The following is a 17,864-nucleotide window of genomic DNA, read 5'->3' as shown; positions in this document are numbered from 1 at the left end:
GTAGTAATTCAAAGTTTTGTTAGCTGAATTTTGTTTAGTTTTCCGCCCGTCATTTGGTTTTAACACACTTACAGAATGCACATATTAATTTTACTACCTCTTTTTTTATTAAGTGAAAGCCAGAATAAATGAGAAAATATCGTCTAATAATGATAAAATGTTTATTAGTATTGCAGGACTACATTTCCCAGTGATCCGAGGTGGCGTTTACCCAGCATGCAGCTCTTCTTTGAGAAGCTGAGGCAAGATGGCGACTAAAATAAGCAAAGACAGTCCCCCTCCATTTGATTGTCCATCGTGGTGAGTAAATGCACGTGCTAAAGTTATAGCCGTTAGTTTGTAATGTGATATCAGATGCAAATGAACAGATTAGCATTCACTTAATTACAAATGACACTTTCTACAGTGGAGAATAGCTGTTATCACAGTAGCTAATGTTAGCACTAAGCAAGCTAACGCTGGCATGTATCTACAAATGGCGTTGGCTGTTTTTTTTTTCTTTCTTATAAGGCGCATCATTTATGTGCAGTTTTAGTTCTGTTTATGAAAAGAGGAAAAAAACACACATATACGCAGGATCTATTTCAATGAGTCTTCGTAAGAGTATCCCTCTTGAGCGCGTTTCTATGAGTGCAGAGGTCGAGTTGCTCGTTTTTATGAACAAATCCGTAACTGCGACAAAAGGAGCAAATCTAGTATACCCATTTATTTACACTAATAGCTAGTTGTCCACATATTACATTAATTTAGACAGTTTAAACATTTAAAACTATTTTCTTTTAGGGCAGGCAAACCGCCCCCGGGGCTCCATCTGGACGTGATGAAGGGAGACAAACTGATAGAGGTAACTGGAAGTTTGGAGATGTTACAGTAGAATAAATATTTATTGTATTGTATACTTGAGAAATGCATGCACTGGCTAATAATGTGGGTAGTAGGTTAGTTGAATGCACCAGATACGAGCCTGACAGTCTGCTTTGGCTGCATGGCTTCCAGCGGTGCGACAGCAGCATCAGCCCTGAGTTTTAAGCTTTTCAGTGGGAAGCAACGCTGTGGAGTTATGGCTCAGAGGCACAGAAATATTATACAGGCTTCTTCACTGGGTTGCTTTAAACGACTAAGTCACTGAGTCTGTCTCTCCTTGTAGAAACTGATCATAGATGAAAAGAAGTTCTACCTGTTTGGGAGGAACCCTGACTGGTGTGACTTCACCATCGACCATCAATCATGTTCTCGTGTTCATGCTGCCCTAGTCTATCACAAACACCTCAAAAGGGTCTTCCTCATAGACCTCAACAGCAGTAAGATCTCATCAGTCACATTTGTATACTCTGTCTGAAAAGCTTTGGCATACATGCTGTTAAGGGCTAAAAAGGAATACAACTGAGCTGCAAAGAAAACATTTATTGGCCAAAATTATGTGTAGCCAGTATTGCTTATAAAGGAGCAAATAATTTGTTGAATAGGCAAAAAAAAAATGTTTTTAATATTGTAATTATTTTGATAACAGTTGATGATTTTAAAGCATTTGTAAATGGAAAGCTTATTTCATATTTTTAAGGTGTCTTTTCTGTAATGAATGCGTAACTCCTAGCTTGTATTCCTCTCATATATTCTATCCTCACCTGCATGTATTTATTGGTCCATATGACCTGAGGACTGCAGAAACAGAGACATTCAGAGTTGATATTCAACCAGGTTATCGATCAAAAAAAGTAATTTCTGATTTCATAGGAAAAATTATTTAAAAAAACAAAACAAAAAACATTACATTTTTTCAGGCTTTCTTTCTTTTAGTTGCTTCACACCTGCTGCTTCTTTCTGTGTGCAAAGTTAATTTTCAAAATTAGTTTTCTTGTGTTTTCATGAGTTCGAAGAAATCGAAGGGGTGATGTTGAATGTTGTCAGTGTGTATGCCTCACAAGTTGAATTTCAGAAGAGAGAGGAGGTGTTGCGTAAGGTATAGCATTAAGGAGAGGAATGTGGAAGACAGATGGTGGTGGATTTTGCAAAAAGGATGGAAATAGCTGTGGTGAACATATATTCCAGGAAGAGGAAGAACATGGAGTGATGTATAACAGTGTAGGTGGACTGTATCCTTTGCAGAAAATGCAATCTGAAAGAGAGAGGAGATTGCAAGGTTGTGTCATGGGAGAATATAGCTAAGCAGCATGAGGCAGTGGTCTGTAAGATGATGCTAGAAATCAAGAAGAAGAGAGTTAAGGCAGAGGCCAGGATTAAATGATGAAAGCTGAAGAAAGAAGAATGTTGGCGCATGTATGGTAAGGAAGAGTTACGAGATGACTGGGAAAGTACAGCTGAAATGTTGAGGGAAGTGCCAAGAACGTATTGGATGTATCCTCTGGACAAAGGAAAGAGGACAGGGAGACTTGGTGGTGGAATGAGGAAATATGGGAAAATATTTGAAGGAAAAGCTGGTAAAGAAAAGGTGGGATATTCAGCGAGATGAAGAAAGTGGACAGACCGACAAAGGAAAAGACTTCTAGTGGGTTTTATGTGAGACTGGACACTAAGGAAGGAGAAAAGGTATCAACTGGCTAGGCAGAGAGATCAAGATGAAAAGGATGTGCACCAAGTTAGGGTGATTAAGGATGGATGGAAGGACTATGAGGAGTTGATGAATGTAGAAAATGATAGCAAGAGAGTAAGATGGATGGAGGAAAGATGGGGAATCAGGAAGTGCAGAGGATTAGTAAGTAGGAAGTGAGAACAGCTATGAAGAGACTGAAGAGTGGAGAGGAGATTGATCCGGATGACACATACCTGTTGGAGGTATAGAGATGTGGAGAAGAGAGTACAGTCAACAGGGCAATAAAAGAAAACTTGCACTTTGCACTTTTTACTACACTGCAAACTTCTTAAGGAAAACAAAATGAATAAATACAAAATACAACCTTAAAAGTAAATGCTGCCCAGAGAGTGAGCTGCCTTGGCAGAGGTTTGTGCTCTTGGAGTGCTTCTTGTTATATTGGTATTTAGTATTCATGGGTTAGACAAGTCAATAAGTGTACCAAACATTACCATAGTACATTTGTTTCAAACAAAGTCTTAATTTATTGTTTGACTGGTTCACAGGACCATCGTGAAGTGTTGCTCTTTCATTATTACATCAGGTTTAATGTCAGTCCTAACATTGTACTTGATGTCACCATTTAGCACATGGTACTTTCCTCGGACACATCCGGCTTGAGGCCCACAAGCCTCAGCAGGTTCCCATAGACTCTACAATATCTTTTGGGGCCTCGACACGGACCTACACCATCAGAGAAAAACCCCAAACCCAAGGCAGTGCTGGCACAGGAGACAGTAAGACAGGAGATGATGAGGAGCTTAAAGGACTGCTCGGGCTTCCAGAAGAAGAGACAGAGCTGGAGGTACAATACGTTTATATTCTGTATACCGTATTTTTCGGACTATACGTCGCTCCGGAGTATAGGTCGCACCAGCCAAAAAATGCATAATAAAGAAGAAAAAAACATATATAGGTCGCACTGGACTATAAGTTGCACTTTTTTTTGGGGGGGGGGGGGTTGATAGAATCCGAGACCCAGAGCAGAAATTCCATCTTGAACGGCAATTTAAAATAATAATGGATTAAAGAACAGGACGAACACGGTTACGCCTACGTTATGCTAACGTAACACATTCAGCTACATTACGCACAACGAACACGTGTTCGGTATGTTAACGTAACATTAAGTTATTCCGATAACCATAGCATAAAGAACATACTAACAAATTAACCAAACCATCAATCCATTGAATTCTTCATCCTCGGTGTCACTTCTAAACAACTCCGTACACTCCGTAGACGAAGCGCCGCTTCCTCTTCTGTGTCGCGTTAGTCAGACTCGTCGTCAGCTGCAGTTCCAATTATTCCAGCCTTTCTGAATCCCAACAGGATGGTTTGGTTGTCACTGAAGCCCATGTTTTCTTGATCCATCCAATGACTTCCAGGAAAGTTGGGTGGCGCATTCTCCCAGTTGTCGTTAAGCTGTGCTCTCCATCCATCATCCACTGCGCCCACAGGTTACGCAAGACTGCCTTAAAGCTGCAGTTCACGGAGATGTCAAGTGGCTGGAGTATTTTGGTTCATGTGTTATAAATGTCACATATACGTCGCTCCGGAGTATAGGTCGCACCCCCAGCCAAACTATGAAAAAAAGTGCGACTTATACTCCGGAAAATACGGTAATATTATATATTATATTTTCTCAATCTTTTAAACATGAACTGCATGGAAAAGGAAGAAAATACTCTGTCTGATGTGAACACCTCTCAGGTCCACAGTATGTTCAGGTTTTGGCTGGTCTGTGCAAACAGTATGAATGCTTTTTGGAGAAAACTTGTTTTCTCCTTGAGTTTATGATACTACCTGTTATTACCAAGCTTATTTTGGTATACTATGTTAAGTTGGGATATCTTGGTATTTATCCAGCCATTTTACTTAGGTGTGATGTCTATAACCTTACAGAACCTGACAGAGTTCAACACTGCTCACAACAAGCGCATCTCCCTCCTGACCATAGAGGAAGGCAACCTGGAAATCCAGAGACCCAAGAGGAAACGGAAAAATTCCAGAGTTACCTTCAGTGAAGAGGATGCCATTATTAATCCAGGTACATAGTGAAGATGGCACTGAAGTTACCCAGAGGACTGGGGGGTTGTTATTTTATTTACAGATGAGAAGGAAATGAACATAGATGATTTTAGTTTTTACTTTAGCTACTGTTTAGTGTAAACTTATTAATTCATGCCCTTATTTAAGTCAGAAGAGTTTTACAGTGAGGTGGTTTGTGTCATGCTGATATGTTGCTGATCAAATGTTTTGATTTTGAATTTTAATGAGAAGAAATGCCCTCCACAGTAAAGAGTACCAACTATTCTTTAAATATTTACAGAGGATATAGACCCCTCGGTCGGGCGCTTCAGAAATATGGTGCAGACTGCTGTCATCCCCATCAAGGTATGTTTTGATGTCAGATACAGTTAATACATCTCAGCTGGTAGGCGAGGTTAAGAAATAGAAATGTGATGATAAATGAACAATTTTAGCAAAAATGTTTAATTGTCCTGTGTAGCTCACTGGGTGAATATGGCCCAGTATTCCCAGTGTAACACTTGATCATTTGCAGTGGTTTGGCTGTATGACTTGCAAAGATGGTAAACATGTAACATTAAGGTTTGTGAACTGTGAAGCTGATGCTGTGCCATCCCTGCTGTAGAAACGAAGATTAGAGGGCCAAAACACTCTGGGCCTTGATGACCTCACTTCAAAACGCATGCATGGCTACAGCTTGGCAGGTGGTCTCTATGGGGACTTGCCTCCCACCAGTCATGAGAACCAGCCAACAGGAGCTCCAGGAGGTGCTGCCATGCAGGGAGGACTTCCTCTGCCATTCCCTAACCCAGCACCAGAGGTGGACCTGGCCCCAGAGGCTCCGCAGCCGCCTGTCACCCTCAACCCCACACCTGTAACAGCCCCTTACCTACCAGAGACCCACAACGAGCCACGGAAAAAGAAGTACGCCAAAGAAACTTGGCCGGGCAAGAAACCCACCCCTTCACTACTCATCTAACCAGTTCCTCAAAGCTGCTGACTCTCAGGTTACCAGAAGAAACATCAGGGACTGTGACCTGGAAGAGGTGGAGCGAATTTTTATTTTTTTTTTTCTTGTTTCTTATGTACTCATTGTCATCACAAAAGTCATCACATAAGTTCCCTTTGGTCCATCACAATATATCATCTGCATCTGTTAAACTGGTAGTTGATAAGTAGAATCTTGTTGGTTGCAAACAAAATTAAAATAAATTTGCCATTTGAGGCTTATCTGAGTGACAGGTTACATGGATGTGATGGGTCATCGAGTTATGTTTTTGAAGAACTGATGTAAGGTTGTGTTTTTTCTACAATTTCAATATTTTTTTTCACTCCTTTACAATGTTGAAAATACTATTAAGGAAAAGCAAAAAGTACTTTTCTATAAGATTTTACTGTGAGAAGTCAGTAGGGTCAGAGATTCCAGATGTGAACTGAATTTCTGTCAAAACACAGGGCTGATTTTTATCTTGAAAACCTATTGATATAAATGTGAACAGGTGTATTACTCACTGCAAGCTTTTCACTCCATGTAGTAGACCAGCATCATATGATCTGAAGTGTCTTGCATTGTTTTTCCTGCAAGCCACTAGGTGGTGGCTTGTGCACAGAGGTATGCATTTTCAATGATATTTGGCTAAAAACTTGCAGACCGCTGTTTATGGCATATTGTGCTAACTATAACCAAAATATGTACAAGGCATCATGTGAAAGTGGTGCTTCAGGCTTCTAAAAATTCTAAAAATGCAGCTAATAAGCCATTTGCCCTGTTCATACAGTGTTCCGATCCTATTTGGTCTCTAGGTTTTTCCAGTATATTTAGTTTTTAAATGGTTTGTTGCCCACTTTCCCAGCACAGGTGTACTCTTACAGCTCTGTTATACTCAGCATTTAAGTGAGCTTTTACCAAGAACTGACAGAATATAGCCGAATATACACTAGCACAATAACATACCAACTTAAATGGAAAAATAAAAGGTTAGTAAAAGCAGAAGTTGGATTTAGACCATTTTAAATGTGATGTAGCATGTTAACATCTCTCATAAGAAATAAGAGTGCAGTTTATGCAGTGTGCTACTGTTTTCTTGAACAAATCTGAGGAATAGCAGGTGTGTCTTTCTGCACAGTAACAGCTTTATGGTCTCCATGTCGAACGTAATCAGCTGTGACATAGCTGGTTTATAAAGACTGGCCAAATTTAGGCGCACCATTAAATTGTAGTATTTCTTATATAGTGTAGTGGTTTTAATTTTTCTCTTATAAATGTGGACAGAGCAGACATAGCAGTAATTGGGAGGAGAGATGGTTAGTGATCTGTAGCAAAGGTTCCCAGCTAGAGTCTCATCTTCGATGCTGTGGCCAATGCAGTATGCATTTTGGTCACAAGACTACCACAACACATCGTTGTGTTTTCTTTTCATGTGGTTCTTGGTCTGGTATTGGCCAAAAAGTAATACCAGTGGGCTGGTAGTTTTTTTTTTCTGTTCAGCATGAGGTAACAACCGAAGGTGCAGCGCATTTGAGGTGTTTTCACAAGAAGTTCAAGTGGTCAGTTAATAGGATCTATAAAGCAGTGAAAGGTTGGACATCTGAGATATAAAAAAAAAAAAAAAAATAGGACATTTCATTTTTACAAACTGTGCTGGTGACTTTTTTTTTTGTCCTTGTGGGTGTGTGGATTTTGTAATATGACTGTAAATAAAAAAGTACTTTTGACTCATGAGCCTTTCCAGCTCTTCTTGACACTTTAACCCAGTTGTGCATGAATCTGCTGCATTGCAGAATGTGATTACGTCGTATTTTTTGTGACACTTCTGCACGCGTTTTAATGAGTGTTGTTAAAGCGTGTGCACTTGTGAAATTGCTCAAGTACCTGGTCTGACTGCAGAGATAGGCACTGAAACTGAAGCTGTCACTTAAGTGTAGCTGTCTTGTCCCCCAGATGCAGCTGCATCTCTGCCTACCTAAAATGAGACTGTGAACCAGGTCTACGCTCCAGCTTGCAAAGGCATGTACACGTGCTGTGTAACAGGCTTTTTACAAGTGTGCTCTGTTCATTGCTACAACGGCATAATTATCTGGCTTCATCATATCTTTTTTGACACAACGTAAGGGAAGCCATTGCTTATTTTCTCACTTTTTTTGGCATAAAAGATTATATAAAATTTGTTTTGTCTCCAGCTACTTCTACAGAATCAGTTTAACATTATGTTGCATCACAATTTTGTTATCCAATTCTGAGACTCTCTTCAAACGTGATCTTACTGGTGTTTCCTTCAAAACGTATTAGCTTTGTAAAGATCGCGGGAAGCAAATGTTCAGTCTCTGCTTTTTAAGTTTGGGACCTATATGGTTACTGATTATTGACCATGTGATTACATTGTATTCTTGAGATTAATGTGACCACTCAGAACAGCTTTGTACTGATTGACCAGTCACTTCAAATGTGGTTGTAATCGTTATTTTAGTAATTTTCAGCCCTCACATGGAACAGCAGTTTCGAACTTTTATTCAGTCTGCTTCCAAGGCCTGTCACTCCAGTGAAACTGCACTTACTAAAGCTGTTAATGTCTTATCCTACCTGCTGGATATCAGTGTGTTTTTGACAGCATATACAGTAGAGAGACCACTTTACTAATGCTTGGCAGCTAAAAAAAAACATGGTGTTAAATTTGGAATAACCTTTGAGTTTGTTAGACTGCTTTGATGCTCCCTCTCCTCCTCTTCATCTCAGGCCTCTCTGTTCTGGATCATCAGCCATCCTGGGACCCCCACCCCCACCTGTCAGTTACAGATGTTTTGATCTCGAGCTTTGTCTTGCAGGAGATTCAACTTCTCTTATCTCCCGCTCTCCTCTGTATTCATGTTGTCCTTGTTTGTGTCCCTTCTCTATGCTTGTTTACAGACCTGGGCAACTCAGTGTTGTGTTTGTTGTGTCCTTTTTCCAGGTTGTATGTTGAGGTCATGTCTTGTTGTTGACGTCTCATGGGGCTGTGAACATGGCCCTATTATTGACTGATATTCTCTCATATGTTCTTTAGATGCAAAAATGCAGCGACACAATTCTGCACAACCACTAAAAATGAAGGTCTAAAGTAGAGGGCGTCATATGCTGTACTTGCTGGTGTTAAATGTTGTAGAGATGTGCTGACAGCAAAGGCCATACCATTTACTAAAGATCATTTTCATAGTTATCAAACTATTCAGTGGTCCCTCGTACTCTGAGTGAGAGACCACCCCCATGAGGATAGAAATAATCCATCACTGGATTAATGTGACCACTCAGAACAACTTTGTATTGATTTCCAAACATCATATCAATCAGGGGTAAAGGTTTTGGCACTTTAATTTATGTGACACTCCATTGTGCGACTGTGATTAATAACACTTGCCCTGATATCAAAAATTCTATATTTCAGATTTACAATAAGCTATTTGATGAAAGACTATAAATGTGAGTATTTCTGTTGAGCTTTAGAAAATAGGGAGAGACATTTTATTGATCCCAATAGGAATTAGGTCATCGAGCAGCTTAAGACGCACAATTAAATACAAAAAATAGGGTTAAATACAAGCAATGCAACAAGTGATAAAGTGACTCACAAAGTACAGAGGATAATAATTTTCCACATTTTTAGCATACACTCTATCGCCTGCCTCCGAAAAACAAGATTATATTCTAGAGTTAAGCTTTGATTGCATATCAAAATTGCTTTCATGCTGAGTTGATAGGAGTTCATGTGGCACAGATAAATCTCTGTCATTATGGGTCAAAGGGACTTCTTCTATAAACAACAGATGTGGAAATATCAGTTCAAGTAAATCTTTTTGTTTGATTTGCTCTTGACTCAGACATATGCCTAAAACACTGAGGGGTAACTACTCAAATACAGTGAAACACTGTTGTTGTTTTGGTGAAAAACAAATGCCATTTTATTCTCAACATAGCAGCAGTTCTCTTTTATTTCAAAATGACATACAGAAATAGTCAAAGTTGTTTAAAGTAAAAATATTTAAGGCAGAAGTTATAATTACTAGAATGTTATCTTCATCCTTATTCTGCCAATGACGAAGGGCAATGTCTATTTATCAAAAATGTATTTACGACCCAAAACAAAACAAGTTCTATTAATTTCTGACAAAGAAAGTGCATCAATTTCTCATTCAGCTTTTCACTGAAAAAAGCTATCTACAACTTACATTATATTGCCAAAAGTATTCACTCACCAATACAAATGACAGCAACTCAACCATGAAGAGGGGGTCAGTGGATGCTGGGGTGCATGGTGTGCAGAGGTCACCAACTTTCTGAGCAGCTGTGTCCAAGCCTCACATCACCAAGCACAATGCAAAGTGCTGCATGCAGTGGTATAAAGCACACTGCCACTGGATTCTAGAGCACTGGAGACGTGTTCTCTAAGAGTGACCTTTTCAGTCTGGCAATCTGATGGATGAGTCTGGGTTTTGGCAGTTGCCAGGATAATGGTGCTTGGCTGAATGCATTGTGCAAAGTGTAAAGTTTGGAGGAGGGGGGGTTATGGTGTGGGGTTGTTTTTCAGGAGTTGGGCTCAGCCCCTTAATTCCAGTGAAAGGAACTCTTAATGCTTCAGCCTATTTGGACAATTTCATGCTCCCAACTTTGTGGGAACAGTTTGGGGATGGCTCCTTCCTGTTTCAAAATGACTGCGCACCAGTGCACAGAGCTAGGTCCATAAAGACATGGATGAGTGAGCATGGTGTGGTAGAATTTGACTGGCCTTTCACAGAGTCCTGACCTGAACCTGACAGAACATGAATTAGAGCAGAAACTGTGAGCCAGGCCTTCTCATCCAATATCAGTGTCTGACCTCACAAATGTGCTTCTGGAGGAATAGTCAAAAATTCCCATAAACACACTCCTAAACCTTGTGGAAAGCCTTCCCAGAAGAGTTGGGATGAAATCAAATTAAACCCTATGGATTAAAAATGGGATGTTACTCAGGTTCACATGCAGTTGAAGACAGATGATTGAATACTTTTGGCAATATAGTCTCTTTTTTTTTCAACAAGTAATTTCTTCCCAAACATATAAAATACACAATGTAGTTCATTATTATATAAGACTCTATATCACTGTAAAAGCATAGCTAAATGTTAGAAATTATATTTCAAATCAACATAAATTATTTACAATCTAAATAATGCAGCTTTAAGAAGGTCTTATAGTTACTGCACTTTAGCTGTCTGAGTCTACAGGTTTGATCTTGATGTGTATGCCAGTGAGTGAGCGGAGAACCAGTCGAGGAATTATCTTTGGTTTCATAGTGGGCTCCTCTATGAGCTGGTATCGCTTCAGCGCCAAGGCTGTCACCACTTTCATCTCATTCATAGCAAAGTTCTGACCAATGCAGTTTCTGAGGGAGGACAACATAAAAGAAAGACACAAGAGGATATTCTAAAGAACTGAACAATGATTTAAGAAAAAATAATGCTGAAAATAGGACGTGCAGACAAACCTTGGCCCAGCTGAGAAAGGCACAAAAGCATGAGGGGATCTCTTGGAAATGTTCTCTGGTAGAAAACGCAGAGGGTCAAAGACCTAGCATAATACAAGACAAAGAAAGACATCAGTGTTCTGTGAATTACATCATCTTTTCGTTTGTCCAGAGAAAAGTGCACTCTGACATACATAATATGGTAAGTGATTAAACCAGCTTTTATCCGTACTAAGGTCCATGGTGATAACAGGGATCTGCCCACCTAAGCAAACATAGTACTAGTGTGCCATTTAATGATTGTATTTTCAGTTATTCAGCATACTGTATGTAGCCTTATGAGCAGAGTGCTGACAAACTTCATAATTTTATTTAATCATTAATCCTATTGATGATGTATACAATGTAGTATGTTGGGCCTGTAATAAAATTATCTGAACTTACATTTGGGTTTTCCCAGACAGAAGCATTCCTGTGAATTCCATACACACTTATTCCAACTAAAGAACCTACAAATTGAAAGAAATGTGCATATGGTTTATTATTATGAAAGGTGTGTGCAGTCATACACTACAGTACAAAACAAACCTACACTAAATGTACAAATGTATTGCACCACGCCCCTAAATCCAAATCTAGGTGTTTTAAGTGCAGTTGGCACAGGTGTATAAAATTGAGCACCTAGCTATAAAGTCTACCTTTACAAAAATTTGTAAAAAAAATAGGTCATTCTATAGAGCTCATTGAATTTGAGCAAGGCAACAAATCAGTTTGCCTCAAGGCGCTTTATATTGTAAGGTAAAGACCCTACAATAATTACTGCAAAGTCATGGTGTTTAGGAACCACAGCAGCTCAGCCATGAAGTAGCAGACCATGTAAAGCTACAGAGTGGGTTTGTGGGGTACTGAGGTGCATAGTGCACAAAATTCACCCACGCTCTGCTGAACTGATAACTGCAGAGTTCCAAAACTCCTCTGGCATTAACATCAGCACAAAAACTCTGTGCCTGGAACTTCATGGCATAGGTTTGCATGGCCAAACAGCTCCTGTAGGTGTAATGTGCAAGTGGCGCAGTACGTTTTGTTCACATAGTGTATATATTTTAGTTTAAGAGATTTATACTAGCTGATAGAAAAGATACTGTACGTAATAATGCAATCAAATGGTTGTAACTATGTAACCTTTTAGAATAATAATAATAAATTAAGTACTAAATCAGTTCATTACTTTACATGGTCCTTTATAGAAATTACTGTAAAGAAAAATAAAGCCAGTTAATATTTCATGTTTACCCTGTGAAATGAAACATTTTCAAAAACAATATTAAATAAAGACATTTCTCGTTTACTCATTTTATTATAACTACAGACTAATATTACTGACCTGCAGGTACAGTTTTTCCATCAAAAAAGGTTACAGGTTTGGTGGTTCTTCTGGCAATTCCTGGTACAGGGGGATAAAGACGAAGGGCTTCTTTTATGCACATTGTAGTGTATGGAATTTTACTGAGATCGTCCCTTCAAATAAGACAGACATGCAGTGTTAGTGAAGTCAACAAACAATAAACTTATCTTGTTTATATGTCTCCTAATAAAGTTTTGGTGGCTTAGAATGGCACCAGCTTGTTCCCCTATTGCAATGTTGTCATTAAGCCTACCACTCCATGGTTTCCTTGCCATCCAGGGCCTCAATGATCTCCTTCCTGCAAATCTTCTGATGTTCTGGGTTGCAGGCCAGACAGTAGAGAATGAAAGAGAGGCCACTGGCTGTGGTGTCATGGCCCTCAAACATGAAGGTGTCCACTTCTGCCCGTACATCTTCATCTGACAGACCCTGCTGGTTCTCATCCTGATGGTGAAATAAAGAATCAAAATATAGAAGTCAAACATATAATTTGTTAAAGTACAGCCTTTTATTTGTGCAGCAAAACATAAATACTGCAATGTACTACATTTTAACTGGGCTTTACAACAAAAGTTTTTTTTCGTTATTTCTTGTTTTTTCAGGGTCATTGGTACTATTGCATCACCCAACTTCAACTCAGCTTCAGCTGGATAACATACATCCTGGTGTAGATACCTTTAAAAAGTTGGGAATTCAATTTGAAAGATAGTGATTTGAAAAGGCTCGGAGGTGGCAAAGCAGCCAAAATATTAAAGTCAACTGTATTTCTTATGTCATACATAGTGCTAAATGGGTTTTTTTGTTTGTTTGTTTTATTAGCAAAGACCACGCATGAGTTATTCATTGATTTTGGAGAATTTCAATTTTTCCTGCCAGGGCATGCATCCTGTAAGGGTCCCCATGCTACCCAAGCCTACCTTGGAATATGAGCGAGAGAGATATAACTGAAGCTATACCGGCTCGGACGTCACCCAGATGAACAAAGTCCACGTCAGGAACAAGGGCATACTGACGATAAGTGGGCTACTGGAACAAGGATATGGAACAAGTGGACACGAGATGAGAACTGGGAACTGTTGGAATGCTACTACATATATAATCCCAGTGAAAGTGGTTACAACCAGTTCAGGTTTACCACGGCAACAGTGATCCTTGACATGCTTGGCTACAAGATGAACAGCAACAAGAAGCAGTGCCCTCCATGGAAAAGAAGACTAGAGGTAAAGATCAAGGCAGCATGGAGGGAAGTCAGCCAGCTGTCCTGATCCCCAAGGACCCCCAGAAGGAACCGGTCCCAGCCAACTACCGGCCAATAACCTGCCTCAGCACAACATGGAAACTCCTGTCAGACACCATAGTAACTAGGATGAGCAGGCACATGGTTCAAAATATGAGCAGGGCCCGAAAAGAAATTGGCAGAGATACCAAAGGAGCAAAACAGCAGCTGCTGGTAGATAGAACAGTCACTCAAGACTGACCAACCTGCACTGCCTGGATTGACTACAATAAAGCCTATGACTCAATGCTGCACACATGGATCCTGGAATGCCTAGAACTGTACAAGATCAACCCTAAGAGCCTTCATTAAGAACTCAGTGGGGATGTGGAGAACAACACTAGAGGCCAACTTCAACCCAGGTGCACAAGTTACCATCAAATATGGGATTTACCAAGGAGATTCTCAAGGACAAGGAGACCCCATTGCTGTTCTGCATAGGCCTGAACCCCCTCAGCCAGATTGTCAACAAGATTGCTGCAGATACCAACTCTGGAATGGAGCAAACATCAGCCACCTCCTCTACATGAATGACATCAAGCTGTATGCCAGGACGAGACATCGATTAACTGATCCACACCATTAGGAATGTCCTTTGGACTGGAGAAGTGTAGTTAAAGTTGTGATGACTAACCAACCAGACATAGTAGTGATGGGCAAGCAGAGAAAGAAAGCTGTAGTGATAGATGTGGCAATACCAAGTGATGGCAACATCAAAAAGAAGGAACACGAGAAGCTCAATAAATACCAAGGACTTAGAGAAGAGCTAGAGAGGATGTCAAAGTTGAAGGTAACAGTGGTCCCCGTGGTAATCGGAACACTCAGTGCAGTGACCCCCAAACTGGGATAATGGCTCCAGCAGATTCCAGGAATGACATCTGAGATCTCGGTCCAGAATATGAATATGCCCAGCTGAGAAAGCTTTAAGCCAGTTCCTAAAAGTTCTAGTTTAGAGAAGTTTACGGGAAGCATAAACTCTGATGCAAAACACCATCTAGCATTAATCAGTCTCTGCACAAAGGATGTGAGAATTTGTATTCAGATTGTTGCTCAAGTGGCTGAAAAGCCTGAGTGTTGTTTTTGTGTCAGTGGACATTACTATGCAACCTGGAAACAGCTGTCATCTCTGCTTATTTTAGTAACAGTGAATTACTGCATGCATGTAATATTTCAGCAATATCCCAGTACTTCAGAGATCTGATATAATCTCAAGTTGATTCATGACTTATGTTTTACATTGTTTATATTTTGTGCATGACCTTTATGTAGGACAACCTCGGTTTGTGTCTTCTTTATACAGTAACCAAATCAAACAATGTGTAATAAAGCAAGCGGCTGAAACTGATGATACATAACATACTCTTGCAAAGAGAAGGATGTCCAGAAAGTCCAAATGTCGCTTTGCCTGTATTTGCCCAAGCTCCTTCTCTTCCTTTAGTGCTTCTTTCCTCTTCCTTATAACTTCCTCTTCAGAAAAGAAGATAAAATGTAAGTATTTGCAGATTTCAATTGACACTATACTGCAAAAAGCCTGAATCAAGTCTCATTGGCATTTAGCAGTGGTTCAGACTAATCAAAGCAGAGCTTACCTGTATGACTGTGAGCCACCTGGCGTGCTTTCCTGTATCTGAAACCATGTGGGCTAAGGTGGAAAAGGAGGTCGCTGTGGTATGGAAACACTCTGAGCCGAAAGTTAATTAAAAAACTGAGCTCATACACTGCTTTGATGTATGCATTTGTTCCACTGAAATGACAACGGAGGCAAACATTACATGTAGATTTATAACTGAAACCAAAAAAAGGCGCAACATAAAACTGACACTGTAAATAATTAAAAGACATGCAGACTCACCCCTCTGTCTGACAGTTGCTGTAGCAGCTGAAGGCACACTTCATAATGCTGTCCAGTGTCATAAGGCTCACGTGGTTAAACAATTCAAAGGGCTCATTTGTGCTTGCATAACTTTCCCACTTGTCCTGTCAACAATGAGAACAAATGTGAGCTGTCTGCAGGATATGGAAAGTACTCCTGCTTTACTTCTCTGCTGTTTACTGAAATGTGTAGACCAGTACATCATGACTTTAATTGTTTATCTTTAACATACCAGCATAGTTTGGGCAGACTCTGACATCAATTTTACGTATGGTTTCAAAACATCGTAATGGAAACCTGGGGTCAAGAGCCTTCTGTGACGGAACCACTTCTGACCTTCTGACACCAACAAGCCATTTCCTGAAGTGTGAGTGAGGAAAGAAATTAAACAAACAACTCTTCAATAAAAACAAAACAAAACAAAACAAAAATGCTGTAATAGGGAGAAAGACGAGTCTTACCGATCCAGGACTCAATAAACCTGTAGCCAAAATCGTCTTTTGGCTCTGTTAGGAAACCATCAAATAAAAACAGTATTTGGGATTTTTGACTTTGTTTTACTACATTGTTATAAACGTGCATCAGCACAGTAAAGATGCAAAACATTTCTCACACCTGATGATGTCAGGATAGTCTTTGAATAATCTGGATGCTGAATATTGATGATACTGACAAAGGGCCCGAACCACAACGGGAAAACATATGAGTACTCCTCTCCCCATCTCACTATCTTGTCCATTTCTGTCCCATCTTGTTTAAACTGAAAGACAAAGATGACAACTGAAAGCCTGAAAACACATTATAGCATGTAGGCTTTGACATCCCGTGTGAACTAGGATGTTTCTCGACACTCTCTATTTGCAGTGAAAACAAAATATTGATTAGCAACATCAGGCAATATAATCTTTTATCCAACTTTTTTTTTTTTTTTTTTTAATTTACTTAAAATGTGAGCTACTCGGGCATTACAAGTATTCTCTACACATAATGGTATTCTGCAGAATCATGTGGGTACTGTGGACGGTTACGTAATGTTACAGCTGCTGCAAGTGTTTTGAGTTACCTCGAGAACATGTCCAAACAGCCAGTGTCCCGGCGGTCCAGAAAAAACTTCAAAGTGTCGAAGTGTTTCCCTTCTTTTCGCAAGTAAAAGTGTGAATTTATAGACAAGGACAAAAATACAGAGCACGGCAAAAGCGTAATGCATCCGAGGCCAACCCAGCTCAAACTCCGCGAAGGCTTCAGTTAGCTTCATACCGAAGGTGCAAGTGTTCCCCTTCCTGCAGAAGACGCGCTCCAAACGCGACAAGATGTGCTTTAAGCTCACCTTTCTGAGAAGGTGAGGCGAAGTTTTCAGCGGTCTTTTGGTGGGCGGGGACGGTCAATAAAACGATTACTTCAGGTCGTCACGGAAATGTGGGGGTTTCAAACACAGGAGTGCACAACGTCACCAAAGCGGCAAATGATAAATAGGATGACAAAGATACCAAAAACTGGGAATTTAAAGTATGAAATCCCGATTAAAAATAGATTTAAAAAATATTTAAATTATATCAGAAGCAATTTGTTTGTTAACTGAGAGAATTTGTGCTTACGCCAAGTAATTATCACAGAAAAAAATATTTTTTGTCAAAAATTTCGTCAAATATTTGTTTATGTAGTCTCGGGGTGACCGGATGATACTGGGGGCTCTGTGGGAGCAGGACTACTCAATATCTCTTTATCAGCGCGACTGGCTGCATTTTGAGGCTTATCTTCAGAGTAGGGCTAGTTACTAAATACATGGATTTCTTTTTAGACTCATTAACACAACCCAATCCTTTGAATTTCATTTAAAAGGTAATTTAATTTGAACGGACTACCTCTGAATTAACTGACAGTGAAACAATTAGAATGTACTTGTTACATTATTATAACATACCGCATACTGTGGTATGCAGGGTATTGTGGTGATAATTGTAGAAACAATTTCTTTGAAGTTGAGGTTATGATAAAAACAATAAGGAAATCATTTGCAATGTGTTTAACTTTACATTGTTCATTATGGGCTGGGCAGATTATGTTAATGTGGTTTTTGTAATATGAATAGATAATCCAGAGTACATGTAATCCTTCATTACCCAACCCTCATTGTCAAGCTGCACAGTGGATTAGAAAGCAATCAGACATGACTGTTTTGTGTGGCTGCTAAGTGCTTATGTTATTAATTAGTATTT

At 39.7% G+C, this 17,864-nt stretch overlaps 2 protein-coding genes across 3 annotated transcripts; one reads left to right on the top strand and one right to left on the bottom strand.

The window, feature by feature from the left end:
- Positions 1-204: 204 nt before the first annotated feature.
- ppp1r8b (protein phosphatase 1, regulatory subunit 8b) lies at positions 205-7,317 on the top strand. 2 transcript variants are annotated; one of them, XM_030750675.1, is made up of 8 exons: positions 205-300; positions 784-844; positions 1,148-1,301; positions 3,178-3,395; positions 4,496-4,640; positions 4,923-4,987; positions 5,247-5,642; positions 6,322-7,317. In XM_030750675.1, the coding sequence occupies exons 1-7, from the start codon at positions 248-250 to the stop codon at positions 5,598-5,600; spliced, it is 1,050 nt and encodes a 349-aa protein (XP_030606535.1). In that variant the 5' UTR covers positions 205-247; the 3' UTR covers positions 5,601-5,642; positions 6,322-7,317. The 2 variants fall into 2 exon arrangements, with proteins under 2 accessions (XP_030606535.1, XP_030606534.1); XM_030750674.1 differs by lacking the exon at positions 6,322-7,317 and having other exon boundaries at positions 5,247-5,851.
- Positions 7,318-9,980: 2,663 nt separating this feature from the next.
- cyp4t8 (cytochrome P450, family 4, subfamily T, polypeptide 8) lies at positions 9,981-17,044 on the bottom strand. Its single transcript, XM_030749730.1, has 12 exons — positions 16,712-17,044; positions 16,264-16,408; positions 16,110-16,154; positions 15,881-16,008; positions 15,628-15,752; positions 15,365-15,519; positions 15,136-15,242; positions 12,753-12,943; positions 12,479-12,612; positions 11,539-11,603; positions 11,116-11,198; positions 9,981-11,013 (listed from the first exon to the last, which is right to left on the bottom strand). The coding sequence occupies exons 1-12, from the start codon at positions 16,901-16,903 to the stop codon at positions 10,836-10,838; spliced, it is 1,548 nt and encodes a 515-aa protein (XP_030605590.1). The 5' UTR covers positions 16,904-17,044; the 3' UTR covers positions 9,981-10,835.
- Positions 17,045-17,864: the final 820 nt, after the last annotated feature.

Source organism: Archocentrus centrarchus, chromosome 16, assembly GCF_007364275.1.
Source record: "Archocentrus centrarchus isolate MPI-CPG fArcCen1 chromosome 16, fArcCen1, whole genome shotgun sequence".
NCBI lineage: Eukaryota > Metazoa > Chordata > Actinopteri > Cichliformes > Cichlidae > Archocentrus > Archocentrus centrarchus.
The sequence above is the reverse complement of the archived record's forward strand: the minus strand, read 5'-3'. Positions and strand labels throughout refer to the sequence as shown.

Excerpts from the sequence above, each read along its gene's own strand:
- ppp1r8b (XM_030750675.1), top strand. The coding sequence starts at position 248 with ATGGCGACTAAAATAAGCAAAGACAGTCCCCCTCCATTTGATTGTCCA. Across the intron at positions 1,302-3,177 it reads CCTCATAGACCTCAACAGCA|CACATGGTACTTTCCTCGGA; the intron begins GTAAGATCTCAT and ends GTCACCATTTAG. Across the intron at positions 4,988-5,246 it reads CTGCTGTCATCCCCATCAAG|AAACGAAGATTAGAGGGCCA; the intron begins GTATGTTTTGAT and ends TCCCTGCTGTAG.
- cyp4t8 (XM_030749730.1), bottom strand. The coding sequence starts at position 16,903 with ATGAAGCTAACTGAAGCCTTCGCGGAGTTTGAGCTGGGTTGGCCTCGG. Across the intron at positions 16,155-16,263 it reads GACTATCCTGACATCATCAG|AGCCAAAAGACGATTTTGGC; the intron begins GTGTGAGAAATG and ends GTTTCCTAACAG. Across the intron at positions 15,243-15,364 it reads GGTGGCTCACAGTCATACAG|AGGAAGTTATAAGGAAGAGG; the intron begins GTAAGCTCTGCT and ends TCTTTTCTGAAG.